General features: G+C 49.2%; 4 protein-coding genes across 4 annotated transcripts; 3 read left to right on the top strand and 1 right to left on the bottom strand.

The window, feature by feature from the left end:
• Positions 1-506: 506 nt before the first annotated feature.
• Positions 507-1998, top strand: LOC103651124 (uncharacterized). Its single transcript, XM_008676723.3, has 5 exons — positions 507-573; positions 655-863; positions 954-1248; positions 1318-1401; positions 1478-1998. Exons 1-5 carry the CDS (start codon positions 532-534, stop codon positions 1754-1756), a joined length of 909 nt encoding a protein of 302 aa, XP_008674945.1. The 5' UTR covers positions 507-531; the 3' UTR covers positions 1757-1998.
• A 3166-nt stretch (positions 1999-5164) lies between these two features.
• On the top strand, positions 5165-6890 carry LOC100280850 (uncharacterized). The gene is made up of 2 exons (NM_001367143.1): positions 5165-5449; positions 6297-6890. The coding sequence occupies exons 1-2, from the start codon at positions 5245-5247 to the stop codon at positions 6734-6736; spliced, it is 645 nt and encodes a 214-aa protein (NP_001354072.1). The 5' UTR covers positions 5165-5244; the 3' UTR covers positions 6737-6890.
• A 1819-nt stretch (positions 6891-8709) lies between these two features.
• On the top strand, positions 8710-13878 carry LOC103651123 (homeobox-leucine zipper protein TF1). Its single transcript, XM_008676722.4, has 12 exons — positions 8710-8964; positions 9861-10084; positions 10653-10770; positions 10978-11193; positions 11409-11762; positions 11857-11964; positions 12049-12234; positions 12324-12489; positions 12585-12856; positions 12939-13034; positions 13141-13568; positions 13646-13878. The coding sequence occupies exons 1-11, from the start codon at positions 8809-8811 to the stop codon at positions 13555-13557; spliced, it is 2313 nt and encodes a 770-aa protein (XP_008674944.1). The 5' UTR covers positions 8710-8808; the 3' UTR covers positions 13558-13568; positions 13646-13878.
• Positions 13879-14214: 336 nt separating this feature from the next.
• Positions 14215-16734, bottom strand: LOC103651122 (pentatricopeptide repeat-containing protein At1g69290). The gene has a single exon (XM_008676721.4). It carries the CDS (start codon positions 16590-16592, stop codon positions 14550-14552), a length of 2043 nt encoding a protein of 680 aa, XP_008674943.1. The 5' UTR covers positions 16593-16734; the 3' UTR covers positions 14215-14549.
• Between the last annotated feature and the right edge of the window lie 9126 nt (positions 16735-25860).

Here is a 25860-nt window from a genome sequence, read left to right as displayed (position 1 = left end):
AGTAGGCATCACATGGCTCCGTCAGTCTTTTGGTGTGTGCCCTGCTGATGCTGATGAGGCTACAGTCCAGTTCTATTGTCGAGCTTGGATCCTGCACATGTTTGGTTGTGTCCTCTTCCCAGACGCCACAGGAGACTGTGCGTCCTGGATGTATATCCCATGTCTAACCGACTGGGATACAGCTGGACACTACAGTTGGGGCTCCGCTGTGCTTTCTTTTTTGTACCGGCAGCTTTGTGAGGCTTGCCGTCGTACGTCCTCCTCTTCGTCTATAGGCGGTTGCGTCTACCTCCTGCAGATATGGATGTGGTACGTCTTCGACCGACGTCTTCAAAATTTTATTTAATAAGGCTATATTACTTACTAACATAAATTTCATTTTGCAGGTTTCGCATACCAGTTGGTCGACCACGTGTTTTCCAGCCTAGACCCTGGCCATGGATGATTTATGGAAATGAACGTCTTCGACCGACGTATGCTTATATTTGGGACCAAGTGGTAGCTCCTTTTGCGAGAGCTAAGAGGGCATACATGGAGTATGTTAACGAGTTTGACACCCTTTCTGCCTCTAGCGTAAGTACTCAACATGTATATCTTATCGTTATGAAATTTGTTTTATTATACTTAACATAGATTGCTTCATTTTTGTTTCAGGTCACATGGCAGCCATACAACGCACCTGAGTATGCTGGGATGATCTTTAGTGAAGTATGCAGCAGTGAAGATGAACTCTATATGATGCAATGTCCTTTGGTCTGTTTCTGGTGTGTTGAGTGGCACCTACCTCACAGGGTTCAGAGACAGTTTGGTAGGAACCAGCTATGGCCGGTTGAAGATGTTCCTACTTCAAAGGAGCTACACAAGTAAGTTCGCAATCTATAAATCCAGTTTGCAATTTATAACATCAATCATTCTTAACTTTGTGTTCTTTATATGATATGATTTGTGTGTAGATTTGACCGGCGGAAGCAAAAGAAGATAACGGACTTTCGTCAACATCATCTGATATTTATAAATGATTGGGAATCGGGTGCTGAGAATGTATATTCCAACGATGAGTTGCACAACAACAGTGATTACAGGCGGTACCAAGCTTGGTACCAGGGTGCGACTCGTTGTAAGCTTCGCCAGCAGTGGACAGTGGAAGACTACGCCGACATTGATTCTTCTGACGATGAAGAAACGGAGTATGACCTGTCCACTAGACTGGGAACCCAAGTGGAGGCGGCACCCATATTAGATCGAGTGGTAAGTTTTACTCGATTTTAATACTCGACATGTATAAATTGTATGTGTGATGCAAATTGTGTTGTACAGGGTAACACATTGCGACGGTCGGTAGAGGACATTGATCGCCAACTTTTGACTGTGGGCGACAGCAGCATGCGCAGCTTCTTGCAGGTAAGCCCACATGCATCGTTTATAGCCTTTAGCGTGTTATGAATATGTTGTAAACTAATATGTCTTTGGCATGCAGCGTTTATCTAGGCGCCTACGTGGAGCTGCTGCTCGCTGTGGCTGCAGGACTACTGTTGCACATGACGTCCATGTACCATCGTGTACCGACACAGCAACACCCTCCACAGGTCTTGGTGCTGGCTTCGACTACGATCACGACGAGATAGGACCTTCACAGCTTCAGGGGGCTCCTTCGACACAGCCATTACAACCACAAGATCGTAGGCGACACCGCTCTCCACAACGTTACACTCCAGGCACCGACGCTTTAGGCAAGGGTAAGACTAGGAGACGTTGAATTGGTTTGGACTCTATGGACTTGTTATGTAACGTATGAATTATATAGACTTGTAATGGACTCATTTGGCCTCTACGGGCTTGTATGACATTTTAATGGACTTGTATGAATTCTATGGACTTGTAATGCACTTGTTTAGACTTTTATGAGCTTGCTTGGAATTGTTTACAATTGTATGCACTTGTATGTTATGCTTATCTATGTGTATATGTTGGATTGACAAAAAACAGAGAAAACTCTGCCGAAATTTTGAGAAATTGTTGGTTATGTCATGTAGCCTTTACATAACTATTACATAGCCTTTTCAGAAGCATTAATTTTTGGACTAGCATCTAGACTTTTCAGATCCATTTCGTAGCCTTTTCAGGAGTGTTTATATAGCCTTTTCAGAGTGTAAAAATAGCCTTTTCAGGATTGTATATATAGCCTTTTCAGGATTGTATATATAGCCTTTTCAGAATCAACTATATCCTACATTAGCGTAGGACATGTAGCCTTTTCAGAACAAGAACATAGCCTTTTCAGAGTTTTTGTACATATCTGATGTTTATAATCTATTACACTATCTATCCTTTAGCCTATATATACACGATCCTTTGTACATTTGCTTCATTGTGCAATACAATGGCTTCAGGGTCTTCTAGGGGCAAGGGTGCGGTAAATGAGAGACGAAAGGATGGAGGGAAGTTAACTCCAATGTGTTTTGATGGCCCTCTTGGTCCAGATTTTTTTGAAGAGGCGGTTTTTAACTTTCCGGTTCAAAGTAAAAAAGATTTCAACAAAGAGGTTAGACTAAGGTCCTACGATAATAGGAGAGAAGATTGGCCGAAGTGCATGCATGGCGAGGATTGCTTGGTGCAGATGTTCGTTGAGGGTGGAATTGATGGAGGCCGGCGTTTCTTCAGATGTCCTTATGCATATGTACAAATTAATTTCTAGTCCTTTGTTCTAAATACTTTTGTTGTTCAGTGAAACTAACTATAAACATTTATGCAGCATTTATTGGTCAAGGAGAATTGTGGGTTCACTCGTTGGGTAGATCCTCGTCCGATTTTTCCTCATGCGGAATACATATCCTACCTACAGAATAAGATATTTGATCTAGAGAGAGAAGTAAGCAACAGAAATGATGAGGAAGAAAGAGACAAAAACAATGGTGGTGCTTCACAGGTGCAAGTATGCCCAGATCCATATTGTTGCTGCCCTTGTCACAACAAGAATGTTGGTCCTTCGTCGTCTCCACCGCACCCACAGCAGACACCAACAATGGGAGGATACTATGGGGAAGGGTCAACTCAATTTGGAATGTGGGAGCACTACTAGAAAACTCTTATGTATCAATTGCTTTCAGCGTGTTGATTATCTATTTCAATTGCTTCAAGTCGCCTTCAAGAATTGCTTTAAATCTAGTTTTCATCAATTTGAAGGTAATTCATTACGAAATATCATTATTCGACAATACATGATACCGAATAATAAGTTCATTATTACATAACTTCAAATAAAACACCAATACTACTGAGTACAACGGGGCCATTTGCCTTTGCGAAATGCATCAGGGTTCTCCTCCATTGCTTCCTTTGCACGACGTGCACGCTCAAGCTTCTTCTCCTTATCTTCCCTGCATTCAGCAACACGCCTCATTTTCTCTTCGTCTTCACGTTGTTGCTCGGCAGCAAGCTCCTCTCGTCTTTTTTCTATCCTCTCTTTGTCCTCTGCATCCCACTTTTGAAGATTCTTCAACCACTTCTTGTCTTTCTCTGATATTTCTGTGTCAATCCACTGCTCAAAATCACATAGCGGTGGAGGAGTCTACAAAATATGCAATTATTAGTACACAAAAAAACATTTACAAAAACATTCACAAATTGTAAACATATTACAAGACTATTCTCACCATTAAATTCATCCGACGTTGAACAATAGTTGGCTCAAATGCAAAGTTAGCACACATCCAATACCTCTGTCGATAGGTGTCATGATCTTCAGACTTATCGACCTTACAAGGATCACCACAAAAACACATAGACACTGGAACACCACTTGGCAAAGGCAGCGGGTCGAAGGCAGTTCCGGTCAAATGACCCTTCCTAAATTTCCATAAACTCTATAACAATCAGAAATATAATAGACTCACAAAATAAAAGGCGGATCCAAAACTTACCTTGGTTTAGCATATTTACCACGCTTAGACATCCTATAAATCAGACGATATCTCTAGTTTAGAAGAATTGTAATGAGCACAGCAACAAGCCAGACGTAGGGTACTATTTATAGGCACGTACCTCGGCACCGTAGATCTTGGCGCCGAGGTAGGTGTCGTTGATCGGGCGCGTACCTCGGCGCCAAGATCTATGGCGCCGAGGTACATTCCACGTAGATTCCAGGTCACAGCGCCGTCTGACGTATAAGCGCCAATAGTGTTGGCGCCGGCACACACAAGCTCGGCGCCAATGATGATGGCGCCGAGCATAGGGTCCATTTTTTGAAATGAAACTGCCAGGGGCATAATTGTGGGAAAATTTAACACCTATGTTTACCATTGTGGCGCGGATGCTCTTCGGCTTGGAATGCATTGGTTGATTACTTATGCATCATGTGCTTTTGTTGTAGGATTTGTAAATTACGAAGAATGTCGAGACATTGGTTGAAACTTGTTGCAGCAGATACCGAAGAAGTGTGAATATGTTTGTGCTCAAGAATGCTCTACGTACATAGTTGCTCGTTAAGTAGTCCAAAGATAGGGAAGCAAACCATTTTTATGCTGTGCTATAGAGACTAGAAATAAAATAGTTGAGGTCTTGGTGAGTAGAGGCTTTGGAATCTTAGATGATGAGTCGCATAAAAAATAACTAGATCTTTCATGCGTATTATAAGCTATTAGTATGCCGTTTGAACTATTTATATTGAAACTTATGGTTTAATGTTCATGTACTAGTATCTGTATACCGAACTGCAGAATATTTTTATGGTACTTTGTTAAATTGGTAAATGTATGTATTTTATCGAATTTTGCGTGTGGGATTGTTTATTACTATACGTACACACTACAGTAGTGCTACACAGGCCCACAGGCCAAGATTGGGTCCATTACGCTACTCCGCCCCTTTTCATGTTTTTTTTTGGGGGGGGGGGGGGGTGTCGAAAGGACGAAAACCCGCGTTGGTAGCTGTTCACATGAAGCAAAGCATAGCTTCGAAAAGCTCTCATGGCAGCAAGAACACACAGCAGAACCTAACGCCACGCCACGCAGGCAGGACGGCACGTACAGAGAGCGAGCATAAAGCGCGGCAGAAACATATACCTGTTCGCAGCGTTCACGTTCCCTGACATTGACGGGAAGAACCCGTACGGTCGCTAGCTTTCTACGCGCTTATAACGGCCCTGAACCACCTGGATCGATCGACGCAAGCCAACGCTCGATCGCAAACGCACACGCTACTCTCTTTTTTTTTTGTTGGTGGTGGTGAGGGGCTGGCTGGATCTGGATGGCGCACGGGCGGATGATGATGGGCTGCGTGTTCCTGGCGTGCCTGCTGGTGGCGGCGTCGGTGCCGTCCACCGCGTCCGCGTTCGTGTTCAAGGCGGGCGGCACGGGCGAGTGGCGCGTGCCCGCCGCGGCCGCTGGCAGCAACGTCAGCGCGTACAACGCGTGGGCGCAACGCAACCGTTTTCGCGTGGGTGACGCCATCGGTGAGTGCACGTACTCGCTGCTGCTGTTTTTGCCGTGGCGTTGTTCATTAGTTTCAAATGTGAGCCCATGAGTATGGAGTGGGTATCCAGCTGGGTCCCCACAGCGCAGAGGCTAGGAGCCTATGAATCTAGGATACGCTGCGATCAGCATCAAAATCTGCATTTTGGTTCTGAGGCGGATACGCTGGTATTCATTGCTCGAGATATGGGCACTATCTGCACCGGCCGGTTCACGTGAAGTCCATCTGTAGGACGCACGTACGGTACGGGATGGGCATGCCGCTCGTCCACCGGTTAACAATCCTCAATTTTGACTTGTAGGACGCAGGCATCGCGTTTGTTGAGATTCCTGTAACGCTCTATCTCTAAACTTTAAGTCTCCAAAAGTGCACGACTATATATATTTTTATATATCTTTATATCTATCTATCTATCTATCTCTATAATTTTTTTTTTCTTTCTTTCTTTTTATCTATCTATCTATATCTATCTTTCTATCTATCTCTATATCTATCTATCTACGAAAGAATCGTCCTGGAGTGGTATTCCGCGCTGACCAAATTAGGATGACGTTCGCTTGGCCTAGGCTGCATTTTTTTGCAGTGGTCTCGCCGTTTCTTTAATTTGCATAAATAAACACCCAACTCTCTTAATTGCGTTGCTAATGACGACAGTAACTGAGTAATGATAAAAAAATTCACGGTTCAGTAAAAACTAAACCGTATACAGTACACGCTCTGTTAAAAACCGCCGCTTCTTTTTTTTTGTGCCAAATCCTGATTAGCCTCACTGACTATACCGTGGTTCAAATTTTGACTGCGCGCGCGCGCGTGCAACGCATATGCAGCTTTCACGTACCAGCCCGGCAAAGACTCGGTGCTCCTCGTCGACGAGAGGTCCTACGACGCCTGCGACGCGAGCTCGCCGACCGACACCTTCGCCGACGGCAGCACCGTCTTCACCTTCAACCGCTCCGGCCCCTTCTACTTCATCAGCGGCAATAAAGGCAACTGCGACCGCGGCGAGAAGCTGGTCGTCGTCGTCATGGCCGAGCGCGCGGCCATCGGCACGGGCGGCACGGGGCTGGCGCCGTCGCCGTCGTCGTCGTCGTCCCCCAACGGCCCATTCTCCGCCTTCTCTCCGCCGCCGCCACCCTTTGGCATCGACATCTCGCCGAGTCCCACGGCCGCGTATCCGCCACCAAGTGCCGCGCCGCCCAAGATGGCAGGACTTGCCGGCGCGGCGGCGTTTGCCATTATTGGAGCCTTGTTCTACGCGCTTGTTTGATGATACGTACGCGTGTTTTGTTTATCCACTCAGATCATATGCATATACATAGCGACCATATATGCCATTGAGTGAATTTATTTTTAATGTATAGTGTATCAAATGCTGGTGTGATGCATGTATTGTTGATTAATTAATTCAGTGCTGATGGAAATGTGTTCCAGTCCAAATTCATGTTACCACGGTGACAAGTTTACATGTTGTTATATATAGACATGCTTATTTCCATAATAAGTCGCGCTATATGTTGATTTGTAACAAAAAAAAAACTTTGGTCTTCCGCGCGCATGAAAAACATCTATGGAACTAGCTAATTACAGTCGGCCCCAATACGATAATGCAAGGCATTTAAAAGAAAAAGATAGTTGTTCTTGCGACCTAACGCTATATCCAAATCCAACAAGGAAATATATTTTTAGAGGGACATGTAGATATTTGCATAGTAGTGAACAGTATATATGTGTGATATGCAAAATTTTGTTTCTCAAACAGATGACCCATATGCAAATGCATCTCCCACCTAATTAAACAATATAATCTCCATAAACAATTCTTATTCCTCACCGTCCCCATCACATGCATGATTATGCATTAGAGGAGAGAGGGTGTGCAAATCTGCATAACCTCTCTTCTCATGTGCATTTTGCCATTTGTGAATATGCGACATGTTGGAGACACATGTATTACGCTATAGTGTCGTGCGAGAGGCACTTTTGCATCTGCATGGCCTTTTTGCGTGACCTGTTGCCTCTTGGAGATGGCCCAACCCATCATATTTTCATAGTACCATTAACGACCCAATGTCATATCCGAATCTTTGTTAGTTTTGCGGAAGTAAGGGTGTGGGTTTGCCCTATTTTGGGTTTGCTCACACACCCCTCTTCATGTCCTCTCGATCCAAATTGTTGTCATTTCTTAGTAAATGCAAAAGGTCCAAATGTCCAATATCTTTCTTTACAAAAGAACACATTCAATCGTTTGATTGGGCTAATATATAGGTTAGATTATTGACCCAATCTTCTCATACCACTCTGGTAATTAGTAGGAACTCACATAAGAAAATTTACATTAGTTCATGAAATTGTATGCAAGTCCCTTAGTTGTGAATTTTCTTTTGTTCATTTCAAAGACTCTTATAATAGTCAAAACAATAAAAACATTATATGTGGAGAATATCCATACGTTTTTGCATTTCTTTTCACATCCAATACATTCATGATTCTCTATAATTGTCTACAATTGTGCCATAATTTTCATAATCCACTAAAATTTAATTAAGTTGGTTTTGGTTTCATTCTGGAAAGTCTAGAGTCACCAAAAACACTTCATGTTACCTACTGTAATCGTTAAGACATGTGAAGCATTTGAGGCAACAAATATAATATTTTATTTTTCTATCACTAAGTGAGATTTTGTATTTCAATTGCCATCTTGTGATATCAAGTGTGATTTACAAGATCTTTTTGTTTATTCTGATTTCATTTCCCCCCGCACTTTTACACTGTTAAGTTTTCAACTTGATGTGTATTTATTGTACTGATTTAATAGCATATGAGACAACTAGTATATGACTATACAAGATAAATACATCACATTAAGTACTTTACTCAAGATGTCACCACTAATTATTTTTTCCCAATTTTTCCCATAGCTTTTTAAGCTTCCTTGCATTTTTAATTGAATGTACACGAGTGAATGAAAGTGGAAAATTCCCCCATGATTATTTTATTGCCCCTTAATTATGTTTTATGCATGATGGCTTATACTTTTTTAAAATATAATAAAGAATGAAAGTAGAGATATCTTTCAAGCGCTTACCTTTCTCTCTCTCTCTCCTAAGCATTACTTTTTTTATTATTTATAAAATCAACCAAATCACATGCAGATATCACACCATGTCAGCGTGAGGACAATACATAATAATATTTTCCCCTCAAAAAATCAGTCATAGTTTACATCAAGGGTGGTGCCTATAAATATAGGGGTGGGCAAGAGAAAAGCAATGAAATGTTAAGAAGACTAACTAAACCAAATACTTCAAGTAGCTTATAGGTACCATATTTAACTTAAAGATGAAAAGAGATGAATCATCAGGAGGTGAGCCATCTTTCATAGAGCCTACTAGCGGTATGGATGACCCAACTTTGATGGGGTCGCTTGGTGGTATCGACGGTCCATCTTTGATGGAGCCTTTTGGTCGTGTTGGTGGTGGGACTTCATCACAAACGGTATTTTCTAATGTTTTGTTGTTTTTTTGCTTTTATGTTGAGAAACATTTTTAACATCTTCTGCCCCTAAAACCAACATGTAAGAGCATAATGTTTCGTTGCTACAATCAGATTCTCCAATACCACCTTCTCAAACAAGCTTTTATAGTATACTTCTTAGTTAGTTCCATGTTTTTATTCTCTTTGAGTTTTCTTTTAACTCACCTCATCTTGTTTTGTCAACGTTCATTACTGGATTGTCGTTTTGTTTCTTGAAGAACGGTAAAATTAATTGATTCTCTTGATTAGTTGGATCTCTCATTTCAACCAACTTTTCAATAAGTTATTCTTCTCACATGGTCTTTAATCATTCTTTGCTTTTGACAAACCATCGTAATTTTTTTTTTGATTTTGATATATGCTAGAGTACTATTTTTAGTTTTTTATTGTTTTCCTAACATGTTTCTTTTAGTAACCTTTTCCACAAGCAATTCTTTCCAAAAAAAAACTAAATAGGTATTTTTTTCTATATTGCATTTAATATTAAATCTCATACTTCTTAGATCTTGTTTTAAGAAGTTACATCTATATATGGACATGTATTTTTAAGGAAAATAGTTAGTCGCTAGTATAATTTAATTGTTGGCATCATAGCTCATAAATTACAGTACCCTAAACAACCAGCATGGTTTCCAAAAAGATGTTTATTACGCTGTTATTGTCTTGATATAGATGCTTGGAACGATATAACGCAATAAAAGACCAAGGATCTAAATAACAGTGACGTGCTATATTTTCATTGCAGAGCCTTGCATGTTTTTGTATGATCGATGCTCTTTTGCGCTAAATAACCTTTCTTACTATATTGACTATTAGAATGGACAGATCTAACAGTGAAAGTGTCGCCACTTTAACAGAGTGACATACCTGAAAATGGGTCAAGCAACCAGTCTGTGGAAGCACATGCAAACAATGGTAAACGAGAAAGCCCCGGTGATGGTGCCGCTAGAATCAATGAGGTAAATTCGAGCACCGCTGTCAAAAAGAAGAAGAAACGCAGTGACCGCCAGCAGCAGGATGGCCCACAGCCAAAGAAGTTGCTACACAGGGTCACCAGCCAGCAGTTAGAAATACTCGAAGGGTATGGTTCCTAGTGAACACATTGTTGACTTGAGGCTAATAACGCGTCATTAAATTTATTTATTTTTATTTGTATACAGTTGTCTCTTTCTAGTTCTTTTAAAAATCAGAAGGATGTTGGCACTGTCTCTGATTACTGCTTTTGTTTATTTATTGACACGCAATGGCACTGGCACGTAGTGACTTCGTTTTGACAGAAAATCTACTAGATAGTTATTAAAAAAACGAATTAAAAAAGCATATGCGTTTACGTGTGTGTGTGTATATATATATATATATATATATATATATATATATATATATATATATATATATATATATATATATATATATATATATATATATATATATATGGTTTAAGATGTTAGAAATTGATGACTACATCCATTTTATAAGTGCAAAAAAAAATTATTTTTTAATAAAAAGGTGCAAGTCTACCTACTAGCTAGTTGTATTTCTCGAGTTGTTACTTGTTCCTGAGTATTAAACTAATACTTTCCTTTCTATCAGTTGCCTTTTCCTGTGGAATATTATCATTTGTCTTATCTTTGCTGTTGTTGAACATGCAGTTTCTTCAGCATATGCGCACACCCTGACGACAGCCAAAGGAAGCAGCTGAGTGAGTCGACGGGTCTTTCGGTACATCAAGTGAAGTTTTGGTTCCAGAATAAAAGGACCCATGTAAAGGTATGGTATGGTTTTATATCATTGCGATTTTTCCTTGTCAATAATGTTGGTCGCTAGCTATGGAAATGTTCAGTTTATTCGTTCCGCTAGCTTTACCATTGGACTTCCGTTTTCTAGATTGCCTTTTTTTGGCTAATAATCGAACTGGGGGTTCTACCATCGAAATCAGGACTAATCCTTGACACATCTTTGTATTCATACGAATAGCATCTGAGTGGAAGAGAAGAGAACTACAGGTTGAAAGTGGAGAATGAAATGCTGAAGGAGGAAAACAATAGGCTTATTAGGCAGGCACAGAGCAATGCTCCTGCTCCTGCCCCTGCTCCCTGTCCCAGATGCATTAATGACGCGGGGCACCTCCTGCTCGAGAAAGAAGTTGAACGGCTCAAGGCGCTTAACCAGATGCTGCAGCAAGAGTTGCAGGTATACATATAATTCCAAGCAAAATGTTCTCACTCTTCCTAACTAGCATGTGGCGTTGGCACTGTCAGTGTGCCACTTTGCATCATGTACATACAGATTACTTACTATACTTCTTCTAATAAGAGCAGAAAGATTACGCCTCAAGTCGCAACGCGTTATAGAATCTTCACCTCGATCGAATCCAAACCGATACTGCATCTTTTCTTTGGCTGCAGCTACAAGGCACGGAAGGTGAAACACCTGTGGCTGTGGACCCAGCTTCCGGCGCTTTCCATCCTGATCCTGAGCCCTCGTTGGAGAACGTCTTCGCGGCGCAACACGACGGGCAAATGCTCGCCAAGCTAGCCGAGAACGCGGCACAGGAGCTTCTCGTCCTGGCCGACCCCGAAAGCCCTCTCTGGCTGCCTGTCCCAGGCGGCTCGTTCGAAACGCTGAACATGATCGCCTACGCCCAGACATTTCCCGGGCAGATGAGCGTAGATGCCATCGCGTTGAAGACGGAGGCTACCCGCGCCAGCGGTGTGGTCATGCTGGACCCGAAGAGCCTTGTGGAGTTCCTCATGGATGCTGTGAGTAGCATAGCATAGCATAGCATGTGCTGTTGACATCGACTGGTGGTTTAGAAGCTAATTGATGCCACTGTCGGCTTGAAATGACCTGCAGGAGAGCTATGGCACGATGTTCCCTGGACTCGTGTCCGGTGCAGCCACCGACAAGGTGTACAACTGGCCTACCAGTCGCGAGGAGAGCTATGATGGGGCTGTGCAGATGGTATGAGTTGCTTGGTATTAATTAGTCCTCTTATTACTAAGTACTAGCTGCTACTCACAGTCCCTTTTGCACTGGAAACGACAGATGACTGTTGAGCTGGCGTTCCCCTCGCCCCTGGTGGCGGCTCGGAAGTGCACGTTCGTGCGCTGCTGCAAGAAGCTGGAACAGGGAGCCTTTGCTGTCGTCGACGTGTCTTTGGACGACGGCGCCAGGTGCCGCAAGATGCCATCGGGGATGCTGATACAGCCCATAAGGTACAACAGCTGCAAGGTATGTGTCACTGCCACACTACCACTACCAGTAAGGAAAACCTTAGAACTACCATTACATTATACTAGTATTGAGTATATGCTTCGCAGGTCAGCGCCATCGATCACGTTCGAGTAGATGACACTAGCATTCATGACATCTTCCATCCATGCCTGAGCGGTGTCCTCTTCGGGGCCAGGCGCTGGGTGACGAGCATGGCGCGACAGTGCGCGCGGATCAGAGATGTGTTCCATGTCACCAACTGTACCCTCAACGGTAACGGGCAATTGCAGCATGTCTGACTTACTATCTGATGAGAATGAGACTCTCACTGTTCACGTTCACCTCCTCGCATCGCATTGTGGTCTCAGTCACTTCAAGGGGGAGGAAGACTATCATGAAGCTGGCAGACAATCTGCTGGCCGACTACACCAGCAGCGTCGCCGCCTTCCCTGACGACGCCTGGACCGTCCAGTGCGGTGTGGGCACGGAACAGGACATCAAGATCATGTACAAGAGGCAAAGCGAAGGCAGCAGCAGCAGCAGCAACACCGCGGTCGTGTGCGCGTGCGCGTCGTTCCTGCTGCCGCTGCGCATGAGGAAAGCGTTCGACCTGCTCAAGAACAATCTGCTGCGTGCCAAGGTACTGGTCTCTCTCCGTCCTCAGGGCCACATGGCATGGCAACAGCACGATCCGTTACCAATTGTGATGGGTGGTGTGGCAGTGGGACGTACTGGTGAACGGAGGCTCCGTGAAGGAGGAGGTTCGTGTCGCCAATGGTGTCGGAAGCGACGACGCTGTCTCCATCCTGCATGTCAAGGTACCAGAGAACATCAGCACTCGACGCACTTTTCGTTTATGAATATTGTGACTGCGCCTGCGATTTTCACACATCGATCTCACTTGAGTGTTTGCAAATCGATCAGCATGGCCACGGGGCAAACAGGGACACCATGATGATCCTGCAGAACAGCAGCTACGACGCGTCCGGGTCGTTCATGGTCTACTCCTCTCTCGACAAGCAGCTGGTGGAGACAATTACGAACCCGGGTGACAGCCAGGCGATGAGCAGCATCAACCTCTTCCCCGCCGGCTTCTCCCTCGTCCCCCTCACCAACCCGGACCCGGCGCCGCAAGAGGGCTCCGGCAGCATCGCACAGCCTGGGGCGACCGTGATGACTGCCGGGTTCCAGATTCTGATGAAGATGGCCCGTGGGACCGGCCTTTGCCCTCGCTCGGTGTCGTCCGCGGTCAAGATCATGTCAGACAACATCACCAACATCAAAGACGCTCTGTTGAAAAGCCACCCTGTTTTCTACAAGAGCATTCAGTCTGTCGACTGAATAGCGGCAAGGTATACTCCTCTCTTCGTTGATGATTTCTAGCACTGTCAAAATTGACTGATGCTAACCACTTTCTTGTTTAACATAGGGAGAAAGGGAGGTCGTCCAATGCTTGTGGAGGCTGCTGTTTAAATCAAGGATACTGAAACGGAACCCCATCAGCTTTGGTCGCCGCCTGCGTTTCTCCCGGCAATATATACCCGTTCCGTCTACTGTGTGGAACTGCTCTTGGCTGCCAAGAGCCTGTAATGATGTTAGTGGAACCGAAGTTGTGCTATGTGGACCCGTCACCTGATAATGTATGCCATGTTAAATCCTTAATTTGCTTGTTGACTTGGTTTGGCATGATAAGTTTAGTGCTCATCTGTTACAACACCGGAATGGCAATTGACCAATCTCGAGTTAATGCATTACTGGTTTATATGCAAGAGGTCAACAGAACAATGTTGAAATCCTTAGGCTAGTCACACATGGAGCTGGACGAAGAATTTGTCACAGCCATAATACAAGCATGATGCTTGACAACTGAAGCTGGTTTAGCAAGTCAAACTAATTTCCGTATGTTAGTGGGGAGTGAAAGGATTGAACAATGTGAATGGACAGGTGAAAACAATACGCCAAGGCATCTCAGTTGGTTACCACCGAACTTAAAAAAAATGCACTCCATGCAAGGTATTTCAAGAGAAACTTGTCATTGATCATTCCAGTACTACACATGGTCTGAAGTTTGAATGGGGTCCTACTGCAAACCAGTGCCTAGACAGGTCAGTATAGCTATAAAGTACAAAGTAAACATCCAGTCCTATAAATAACATAGAGAACACAAGCGAGCCAATTTTTATCTAACCTTGTTGCAAAATGCAAATTTACCACAGCCAAACAGCTGCTTTACTTTAACCATCTCTAAAGATCCATAGCGCTTGCTACAGCTTTCTGAAGATCATAAATTCAGTCATGACACATGACAGGTTGATAAAATCAAGGTTGCGATGTTATGTGTTGATACCAGCCCAATTTCTGAAAGCCACTAGGGCTTCCATTTTCCTGAAGTTCCGCTTTCTTAGCTTTGCCACTTTCAGTTTTTTGTGTGTTTCCATGAATGCTTGCTTGTACCTCCATTTATCGATAAATATTTTGAACTCTTGCGCCTTTTCAATCACCTGCATCGCCATATCAAAGAACCCTCCTTTTACCAAAGCATAAAGAAAGGCATCAATCAACTCATGGTTGAATTCAATCCCCCTCCTCCTTACTTCTGTCCACAGTATGAGCACACTAAAGTATTTCTCAGTTGAGACATAACCGTTGATGAGTGAGAGGTATGTCTGATTATTTGGTTCAAATCTAAGGAATACCATCCTTCGGTATGTCCTTCTAGCATCATCTAACCTCCCGACCTTGCAGAAAGCATGTATTATTGAATTCCAATCGTGTGTAGCAATCTCTATTCTCGGGTCATCAACCACCGAGTCCAAGAAGGAAGCCATGAGGCCAGGCTTGTTGTTTTCTGTTAAGCCTGTCATTATAGTAAGATAACTTGTCCTAAGTTCTGGTAGCCTTGCCTCCCTCATGTCCTTGAAAAGAGCAAATGCAGACTGGAAATCGTGGGCTGTCATGGAAGCATCAATAAGAGCATCATAACTACCAGCATCAAGCTGTAGCCCGGCTGCACTAATCTCTGCCACAAGTTGTGCAGCTTCTGCAGTCTTTTGCTCCTTGCAATAGGCTTTCAAGATTGACGAGTACACACCAAGCCCTACAGAGGCTCCTTGAGCTGTCATTTCATCGAGTATGCTATGAGCTTTGTTCAATAGGCCGAGCTCAACACAAGCATTCACAATTCCAAACCCAACAGAATCCTCAACTGATATAGATTGTTGAGCGAGCTCAATCTCATGAGCTTGGATGATCAACTGAGCTAGTTCCCTAATCCTCGCACGATCCACAAAGCACTGAGCAACCTCAGTATAGGTTTCCTCATCAAGTCCATTGTCATCCCCAACTCTGCGGTCCTTCACTGCACGAAGAATGATTGGTGAAACCGACTCGAAGTCACCAGATTTGAGGTACCCACTAACCAGGTTCTTGAAAAACCCCTTCTTGCTGAAGCCCAGAGCATCAAACAATGTATCCAGTTCATCAACCCGACTGGGAACACCTCTCCAAGCATACAGGAAGGCGAGGCACCCAAAGCTCTCTACATCTGGCGAGACACCAACCGCCGACATAGTCTCCAGCACCCGCTCTGCATCTGCCAGCGAACCTAGCCCGCGGCAGCAACCAGAAAGGACAGAATTGCACGCAGCGCGGTCAGGGCGCATCGCCGCCGCTTCAGCAGGGGATTTCTCCTCCACCACGAGCTTGCAGGCCTCGTCGAACAACGTCAGGAAGGCCGCGAAGGCGCCAGGATCGGTGCGGGTGAGCTCGATAAGCGGGTGCCCCCAGACGGAGAACGCCGGGAGGCGGCGCCCGCAGCGGAGCATCGCGCGCGCAAGCGCCACCGCCGGGGCGGCGGACCCCGCCGCGACGAACGCGGAGAAGAGCGCCTCGAGTGCTGGCTCCGGAACGGGCGCCGCGTGCGGGCTCTTCTCCAGCAGGAAGACGGCCGCGGCGAAGGCACGTTTGAGGCCGAGACGGTGCTGTCCAGCGGCGGCGGCGAGGTGGGATACGAGCGCCGCCGCGGCGTGGGGCGAGGGCGAGCAGGATGCCGCGGCCAGGGACTTGAACGCGAGCCACGCGTCGTCCGAGCGGCCCTCGGAGACGGCGGCGAGGAGGTCGGACTCCAGCGCGGCGGCGTCAGCGACGGGGAGCGTCTTCCTGCGGGCGGGATCATGGGCTCCGGGCGGGGGCGGGGGCGGCGGCTGTGGCGGTTGGGACCTGGGGCGCGGCGCGAAGATAGATGGCTGGAGGAAGGAGTAGATGGTGGGGATTTCGTGAGGCTCGGAAGAGGAGGAGGATGAGAAAGTGATTGTGGAGGAGGTCCTCGCGATCAGAGGTAGAGATTGCCAGCGCCGGAGGTGAAGTAGAGCGCGCATGGGTGGTGGCGCCGAGCCTTGCCGCTGAGGTGTTCGACCGTTTGCCTAGGAAAGTAGGAACGGAGGGAAGTGCCAAAGGACGTAGCCGAAAGACGAGGCTGGAGCGCTGTTCGACCGTTTGTCATTGGCTTCTTTTCAATCGAGGGTTGAATATGACTGTGTTTGGTACCCTGATTAGTAGGTGCTGCATCAAACAATGTTAATTATAAATATTAAATGTAATCTAATTATAAAACTAATTAGAGACGAAGACTAAATGACGAGAAGAATTTATTATAACTAATTAATCTATAATTAGCAAATGTTTACTATATGAGCGAAACCTAATTAGATTTAATAGGTTCATCTTGTAGTTTTTAATCTATATAATTAATTTTATAATTAAAATATGTTAATATTTATAACTAGTACTCTCTATTCTAAAATAGTAGTTGTTTTAGCCTTTACTTTTTATGTCTATATTTAAATAGATGAAGATAAATTTATACAGACATACATCAAATATTGTATGAACAAATTTTAATTTAGGATAAAGGAAGTATCAAACATCTGATGTGGTAGGTACTAATGTTTAGTCTCTATATCTGAACGGACCTGAATCACTCCACTTGATTTTCACTCAAATCTATAATGATCATTTATTCTAGGTTAAAAATCTTTATCCTTTTTCTTCCTATTATTCATTTCTCCTACCATGGCATAGCTACTGAAAGTCGCCTAGAGGGGGTGGATAGGCGAAACCTAAAAATTATAACTTTACACCCCAACTAGATCCCTTGATTAGTGGTTAGAATAAGATACACAATTGTCGGAGTATAAAAACTAATTCCTTTGCTTGTAAGGAGTATTGCTTTCAAATGATGCGGAATTGATGAATCAATACTACTAATAAGTTTATGAGAATAAATCAAGAAGGCTTAGATAAGAAGAGCAATAACACAAGTTCTTTCTTGCAAAGTGTTGCTTCACTAAATGAGAATTTAACTTAAAGCAACACCAAATAGTATTAGCAAAGAATAGTGCAAGAAAAACTTAGAAAGGGAAAGAACAAACAAATCACAAGCAATAAGCACACGAGACACGAGTGATTTGTTTTACCGAGGTTCGGCCCTTGAAGGCCTAGTCCCCATTGAGGAGTCCACTAAGGACGTGTATTTTTCAACCCTTTCTGTCGGGGACCATAATTAGGGGTACCCCCAAGACTCCTAAACTCGGCTGGTAATCACCATCAGCACAAAGCTGCAAAGGCCTGATGGGCACAATTCAGGTCAAGGCTCCGTCCACTCAAGGGACACGATCTCGCCTCGCCCGAGCCCAGCCTCAGACAGGAACAGTAGACCCAGGTGGATTCACGCCTCGCCCGAGGGCCTCCTCAAGCAACGGGCGCACCTTCGACTCGCCCGAGGCCCAGCTCGGGTAGGCTTCGCCGTGAAGCAACCTTGGCCAGATCACCACGCCAACCGACCGTATCGCAGGAGCATTCAATGCAAGGATCGCCTGACACCTTATCCTGACGCACGTTCCTCAGTCGACAGGGCCGAAGTGACCGCAGTCATTTCGCCCCTCCCCTGACTGACCTGACAGGAAAACAGCGTCGCCTGCCCTGCTCCGACTGATGTGCCACCCGCCAGGGTGAGGCTGACAGCAGCCAAGTCCAGCCTCGGGCGCCATAGGAAGCTCCGCCTCACCCGACCCCAGGGCTCGGACTCAACCTCGACCTCGGAAGACAGTCTCCGCCTCGCCCGACCCCAGGGCTCGGACTCAACCTCGACCTCGGAAGACGGTCTCCGCCTCACCCGATCCCAGGGCTCGGACTCAACCTCGACCTCGGAAGACGGTCTCCGCCTCGCCCGACCCCATGGCTCGGACTCAACCTCGACCTCCGAAGACGGTCTCCGCCTCGCCCGACCTTGGGCTCGGACCGACCACGTTACAGGGGGTACATTATTACCCTACGCCTAGCTAGCTCAGGCTACGGGGAACAAGACCGACGTCCCATCTAGCTCGCCCCGGTAAACAAGTAATGATGGCACCCCGCGTGCTCCATGACGACGGCGGTTCTCAGCCCCCTACGGAAGCAAGGAGACGTCAGCAAGGATCCGACAGCCCCGACAGCTGTGCTTCTATAGGGTTTGAGCGCTCCTCCGACGGCCACGACATCACATGAACAGGGCACCAACACCTCTCCGACAGCCACGTCGGCATGTACATAGGGCTCTAGCTCCTCTCTGCTAGACACGTTAGCACATTGCTACACCCCCCATTGTACATCTGGGTCCTCTCCTTACATCTATAAAAGGAAGGCCCAGGACCCTCGTACGAGAGGGTGACCGCGCGGGAGGACGGGCTGACGAACAGGCTCCCTCCCTCTCTCGCGAACGCTTGTAACCCCCTACTGCAAGCGCATCCGCCCTGGGCGCAGGACAACACGAGCCGCGGTTCCCTTTTTTGTTCCCCCTTGTGTTTCGTCTCGCGCCGACCCATCTGGGCTGGGACACGCAGCGACAATTTACTCGTCGGTCCAGGGACCCCCCGGGGTCGAAACGCCGACAGTTGGCGCGCCAGGTAGGGGTCTGATGCGTGTTGACGAACAGCTTCCCGTCAAGCTCCAAATGGGTAGTCTCCAGCAACCTCTCCAGCCCGGGACGCTGCTTCGTTTCGGGAGTCTCGAGTTCTTGTCCCTCGACGGCAGCTACGACATGGTACTCCTTCCTCCGCCGCGCGACAACGACAATGGCGGCCAGCAGCCCGCCCGCCGGCGCCGAAATCGACAATGTCTTCCCCCCATGGCGGAAGAGCAGCATCCAGGCCTGTCCCGTCACCTTCCCCACCGCAGGAGGAGGAGGCGGGGCAACCATGGCCAAGCAGGAGGCGACACCTCGTTGGCTGTCGAGCGAGTCGACGACGCCGGCGCCCCAACGGGGGACACGTCGGGCGTTGACCTCGCGTCTGAGATGAAGACGAGCGTCGTTTCCCCGCAACACGCCAACCCCAAACGGACGGATGATGCCAGCACGCTCGCGAAGGACTTGCTGGGCATTAGCCTCGTACCTGAGATAACGGTGCAGTCCGTCCCCGGCGCGACTTCGTCACCATCCGTCGATCAAGAGGTACCGTCCGTTTTCCACCCTGTGCCTTTTAGATTCAGCATCGACCCACCAAGCGACCCCGCTTCGGTGGACGCTTTCATAAAGGCATGTCCTAACCTTCCGGGGTACCATATGTGGTCAACCTGGGACCGACTGACGACCGTCTCGACCTACGGGCCCCCGGGTTCCGAGGAAGATGACGAGCCCGCCTATCATTGGGATTTCTCCGGGCTCGATAACCCCAGTGCCATGCGGGACTTCATGACCGCACGTGACTACTGCCTCTCCGATTGCTCTGATGGTGGCCACAGCCTTGGCGACAAGGACTGTGGCCCAAGTCGCGAATGTTTTCACGTCGATCTAGGGGGTCTCGACGAAGGCAACCACCTTGGTATGCCGGAGGACGGCGATCCCCCTAGTCCTGCGCCTCGCGTTGACATCCTTCGGGAGCTAGCTGTGATCCCAGTCCCTGCGGGGGGTCAGGACGCACAGCTCGAGCAAATCCGCGAGATGCAGGCCAGGCTCGACGAGGAAGCAGGACAACTTGTGCAGCTCCGGCAGAACATCGGGCAGGAGTGGGCAGGCCGAGCACCGGCTGGAGAAGCGCGTCGTCTGCCCCAGGATGTCCAGCACCGCATCGCTGACGATGCTAGGGGAAGGCTGCCCCCGGCTTCCAGTGGGGTCGGCCAGAACCTGGCTGCAGCAGCAATACTACTTCGAGCGATGCTGGAGCCATCCACCACCGAGGGGCGGCGTATCCAGGGAGAGCTCAAGAATCTCCTGGAAGATGTCGCGGTCCGACGGGCCGAAAGCTCTACCTCCCGAAGGCAGGGGTACCCCCCGGAGCATCACGCCACGACTTTCAGATTCATGCGGGAAGCCTCGGTCCACACCGGGCGCACGCGGGACGCAACGCCTGCGGCCCCGGGTCACCTCGGCAACGAGCACCACCGCCGCGACCGTCGAGCCCACCTCGACAAGAAGGTGCGCCGAGGCTACCACCCTAGGCGTGGGGGACGCTACGACAGCGGGGAAGATCGGAGTCCCTCGCCCGAACCACCTGGTCCGCAAGCTTTCAGCCGGGCCATACGACGGGCGCCGTTCCCGACCCGGTTCCGAGCCCCGACTACCATCACCAAGTACTCGGGGGAAACAAGGCCAGAACTGTGGCTCGCGAACTACCGGTTGGCCTGCCAGCTGGGCGGAACGGACGATGACAACCTCATCATCCGCAACCTCCCCTTGTTCCTCTCCGACGCCGCCCGGGCCAGGCTGGAGCATCTGCCTCCTACGCGGATCTCCAACTGGGACGACCTGGTCAAAGCCTTCGCCGGAAACTTCTAGGGCACATACGTGCGCCCTGGGAACTCCGAAGCTGCCGCCAGCAGCCGGGAGAATCCCTACAGGACTATATCCGACGATTTTCGAAGCAGCGCACCGATCTGCCCAACATCACCGACTCAGATGTCATCGGCGCGTTCCTCGCCGGCACCACTTGCCGCGACCTCGTGAGCAAGCTGGGTCGCAAGACCCCCACCAGGGCGAGCGAGCTGATGGACATCGCCACCAAGTTCGCCTCTGGTCAGGAGGCGGTCGAGGCCATCTTCCGGAAGGACAAGCAGCCTCAGGGACGCCAACAGGAAAACGTCCCCGAGGCGTCCACTCAGCGCGGCACGAAGAAGAAGGGCAAGAAGGAGTCGCAAGCGAAACGCGACGCCGCCGACTTAGATCTTGTCGCCGCCGCCGAGCATAGGAACCCTCGGAAGCCTCCTAGAGGGGCCAACCTGTTTGACAAGATGCTCAAGGAGTCGTGCCCCTATCATCAGGGTCCCGTCAAGCACACCCTTGAGGAGTGCGTCATGCTTTGGCGCTACTTCCACAAGGCCGGGCCCCGGCGGAAGGTGGCAGAGCCCACGACAACGACAAGAAGGAAGGCAACAAGGCAGAAGAGTTCCCCGAGGTCCATGACTGCTTCATGATCTACGGTGGGCAGGTGGCGAATGCCTCGGCTCGGCACCGCAAGCAGGAGCGCCGGGAGGTCTGCTCGGTGAAGGTGGCAGCGCCAGTCTACCTAGACTAGTCCGACAAGCCCATCACCTTCGACCAAGGCGACCACCCCGACCACGTGCCGAGCCCAGGGAAGTACCCGCTCGTCGTCGACCCCATCATCGGCAACGTCGGGCTCACCAAGGTCCTCATGGACGGAGGCAGCAGCCTCAACATCATCTACGCCGAGACCCTCGGGCACTTGCAGATCGATCTGTCCATGATCCGGGCCGGTGCGGCGCCCTTTCACGGGATCATTCCCAGGAAGCGCGTCCAGCCCCTTGGACAACTCGATCTGCCCGTCTGCTTCGGGACTCCCTCCAACTTCCGAAAGGAAACCCTCAGGTTCGAGGTGGTCGGGTTCCGAGGAACCTACCACGCAGTGCTGGGGAGACCATGCTACGCCAAGTTCATGGCCGTCCCCAACTACACCTACCTCAAGCTCAAGATGTCGGGCCCCAACGGGGTCATCACCGTCGGATCCACGTACCGACACGCGTACGAATGCGATGTGGAGTGCGTGGAATACGTCGAGGCCCTCGCCGAATCCGAGGCCCTCATCGCCGACCTGGAGAGCATCTCCAAGGAGGTGCCAGATGTGAAGCGCCACGCCGGCAACTTCGAGCCTGCAGAGGCGGTTAAGTCCGTCCCTCTCGACCCCAGCAACGACGCCTCCAAACAGGTCCGGATCGGCTTCGAGCTCGACCCCAAATAGGAAGCAGTGCTCTTCGACTTTCTCCGCGCAAACGCCAAGGTTTTTGCGTGGAGTCCCTCGGACATGCCTGACATACCGAGAGATGTCGCCGAGCACTCGCTGGATATCCGAGCTGGAGCCCGACCTATGAAGCAGCCTCTGCGTCGATTCGACGAAGAAAAGCGCAGAGCCATAGGCGAGGAGATCCACAAGCTGATGGCTGCAGGGTTCATCAAAGAGGTATTCCATCCAGAATGGCTAGCCAACCCTGTGCTTGTGAAAAAGAAAGGTGGGAAATGGCAGATGTGTGTAGACTACACTGGTCTAAACAAAGCATGTCCGAAGGTTCCCTCTCCTCTGCCTCGCATCGATCAAATCGTGGATTCCACTGCTGGGTGCGAAACCCTGTCATTCCTCGATGCCTACTCAGGGTATCACCAAATCAGGATGAAAGAGTCCGACCAGCTCGCGACTTCTTTCATCACACCCTTTGGCATGTACTGCTATATTACTATGCCATTCGATTTAAGGAATGCGGGCGCGACATACCAAAGGTGCATGAACCACATGATCGGAGAGCACATTGGCCGAACGGACGAGGCTTACGTCGATGACATCGTAGTCAAGATGAGGAAAGCCTCCGACCTCCTCACTGACCTTGAAACGACATTCAAGTGTCTCAAGGCGAAAGGTGTAAAACTCAATCCCGAGAAGTGTGTCTTCGGAGTCCCCCGAGGCATGCTCCTGGGTTTCATCGTCTCCGAGCGGGGCATCGAGGCCAACCCGGAGAGAATCGCGGCCATCACCAACATGGGGCCTATCAAGGACTTGAAAGGAGTACAGAGGGTCATGGGATGCCTTGCGGCTCTGAGCCGCTTCATCTCGTGCCTCGGTGAAAGAGGCCTACCCTTGTACCGCCTCTTAAGGAAGACCGAGCGCTTCACTTGGACCCCCGAGGCCGAGGAAGCCCTCGAGAACTTAAAGGCGCTCCTTACAAGCGCGCCCATCCTGGTGCCCCCCGCTGCCGGAGAAGCCCTCTTGATCTACGTAGCCGCAACCACTCAGGTGGTCACCGTCGCGATCGTGGTCGAGAGACGAGAAGAAGGGCATGCATTGCTCATCCAGAGGTCGGTCTACTTCATCAGTGAGGTACTGTCCGAGACCAAAATCCGCTACCCGCAAATTCAGAAGCTACTGTACGCGGTAATTCTGACGCGGCGAAAGTTGCGACACTACTTCGAGTCTCATCCGGTGACTGTGGTGTCATCCTTCCCCCTGGGGGAGATCATCCAGTGACGAGAGGCCTCGGGTAGGATTGCAAAGTGGGCGGTGGAGATCATGGGCGAGACAATCTCGTTCGCCCCTCGGAAGGCCATCAAGTCCCAAGTCTTGGCGGACTTCGTGGCTGAATGGGTCAACACCCAGCTTCCAGCAGCTCCGATCCAACCGGAACTTTGGACCATGTTTTTCGATGGGTCGCTGATGAAAATAGGAGCGGGCGTGGGCCTGCTCTTCATCTCACCCCTCAGGAAGCACCTCCGCTACGTGTTGCGCCTCCATTTCCCGGCGTCAAACAACGTGGCCGAGTACGAGGCTCTGGTTAATAGGTTGCGCATCGCCATCGAGCTAGGGGTTTGGCGCCTCGACGCTCGTGGCGACTCGCAGCTCGTCATCGACCAAGTCATGAAGAACTCCCATTGCCGCGACCCGAAGATGGAAGCCTACTGCGACGAGGTTCGGCGCCTGGAAGACAAGTTCTACGGGCTCGAGCTCAACCACGTCGCTCGACGATACAACGAGACCGCGGACGAGCTGGCTAAAATAGCCTCGGGGCGGACAACAGTTCCCCCAGACATCTTCTCTCGAGATCTACATCAACCCTCCGTCAAGACCGATGACACGCCCGAGCCCGAGGAGGCCTCAGCCCAGCCCGAGGCACCCTCGGTCGCTGAGGGTGAGGCGCTGCGCATCGAGGAAGAGCGGAATGGGATCACGCCTAATCGAAACTGGCAGACCTCGTACCTGCAATATCTCCACCGAGGAGAGCTACCCCTCGATAGAGCCCCTCAGGCATCCTCCAGCGATGCATATCCATCACCGAAGGTCAGGAGCTATTGCAAGAAATACACTTGGGGGCTTGCGGTCATCACGCAGCGCCTCGAGCCCTCGTTGAGAACGCCTTCCAACAAGGTTTCTACTGGCCAACCGTGGTGGCCGACGCCACTAGGATTGTACGCACCTGCCAAGGGTGTCAATTCTACGCAAGGCAGACACACCTGCCCGCTCAGGCCCTGCAAACAATACCCATCACCTGGTCGTTTGCTGTGTGGGGTTTGGACCTCGTCGGTCCCTTGCAGAAGGCACCCGGGGGCTTCACGCACCTGCTGGTTGCTATCGACAAATTCTCCAAGTGGATTGAGGTCCGACCCCTAAACAGCATCAGGTCCGAACAGGCGGTGACGTTCTACACCAACATCATCCATCGCTTTGGGGTCCCGAACTCCATCATCACCGACAATGGCACCCAGTTCACTGGCAAGAAGTTCCTAGACTTCTGCGAGGACCACCACATCCGGGTGGACTGGGCCGCCGTAGCTCACCCCATGACGAATGGGCAAGTAGAGCGTGCCAACAGTATGATTCCGCAGGGACTCAAGCCGAGGATCTACAACGACCTCAACATGTTCGGCAGGCGATGGATGAAGGAACTCCCCTCGGTGGTCTGGAGTCTGAGGACGACGCCAAGCCGAGCCACGGGCTTCACGCCGTTTTTTCTAGTCTATGGGGCCGAGGCTATCTTGCCCACAGACTTAGAATACGGTTCCCCGAGGACGAGGGCGTACGAAAGCTGAAGCAACCAGACCAGCCGAGAAGACTCACTGGACCAGCTGGAAGAGGCTCGGGACATGGCCTTACTACACTCGGCGCGGTATCAGCAGTCTCTGCGACGCTACCACGCCTGAGGGGTTCGGTCCCGAGACCTCCAGGTGGGGGACTTGGTGCTTCGGCTACGACAAGACGCCCGAGGGCGCCACAAGCTCACACCTCCCTGGGAAGGGCCGTTCATCATCGCCAAGATTTTGAAGCCTGGAACATACAAGCTGGCCAACAGTCAAGGCGAGGTCTACAGCAACGCTTGGAACATCCGACAGCTACGTCGCTTTTACCCTTAAGATGTTTTCAAGTCGTTCATATGCCTCGTTCTCTTTACATACACAAATAAAGTCTAACCATCAAGGAAGGGTCAGCCTTGCCTCGGCAAAGCCCGACCCTCCCTCGGGGGCTAGAAGGGGGGAACCCCCTCTGCGTCAAAATTTTCCTCGGAAAAAGTCTTTCTGCCAGAACATCTTTCGAGCTTTTCGACTACTTCGATAGCGGGATCCTGAAAACGATGGAGTACACGTAAGCGACAAGGCTGACCGAGCCGAGGGACTCCCAC

This window comes from Zea mays, chromosome 3 (genome assembly GCF_902167145.1).
Source record: "Zea mays cultivar B73 chromosome 3, Zm-B73-REFERENCE-NAM-5.0, whole genome shotgun sequence".
Classification (NCBI taxonomy): Eukaryota; Viridiplantae; Streptophyta; class Magnoliopsida; order Poales; family Poaceae; genus Zea; species Zea mays.
This window is presented reverse-complemented; position numbering and strand designations above follow the sequence as displayed.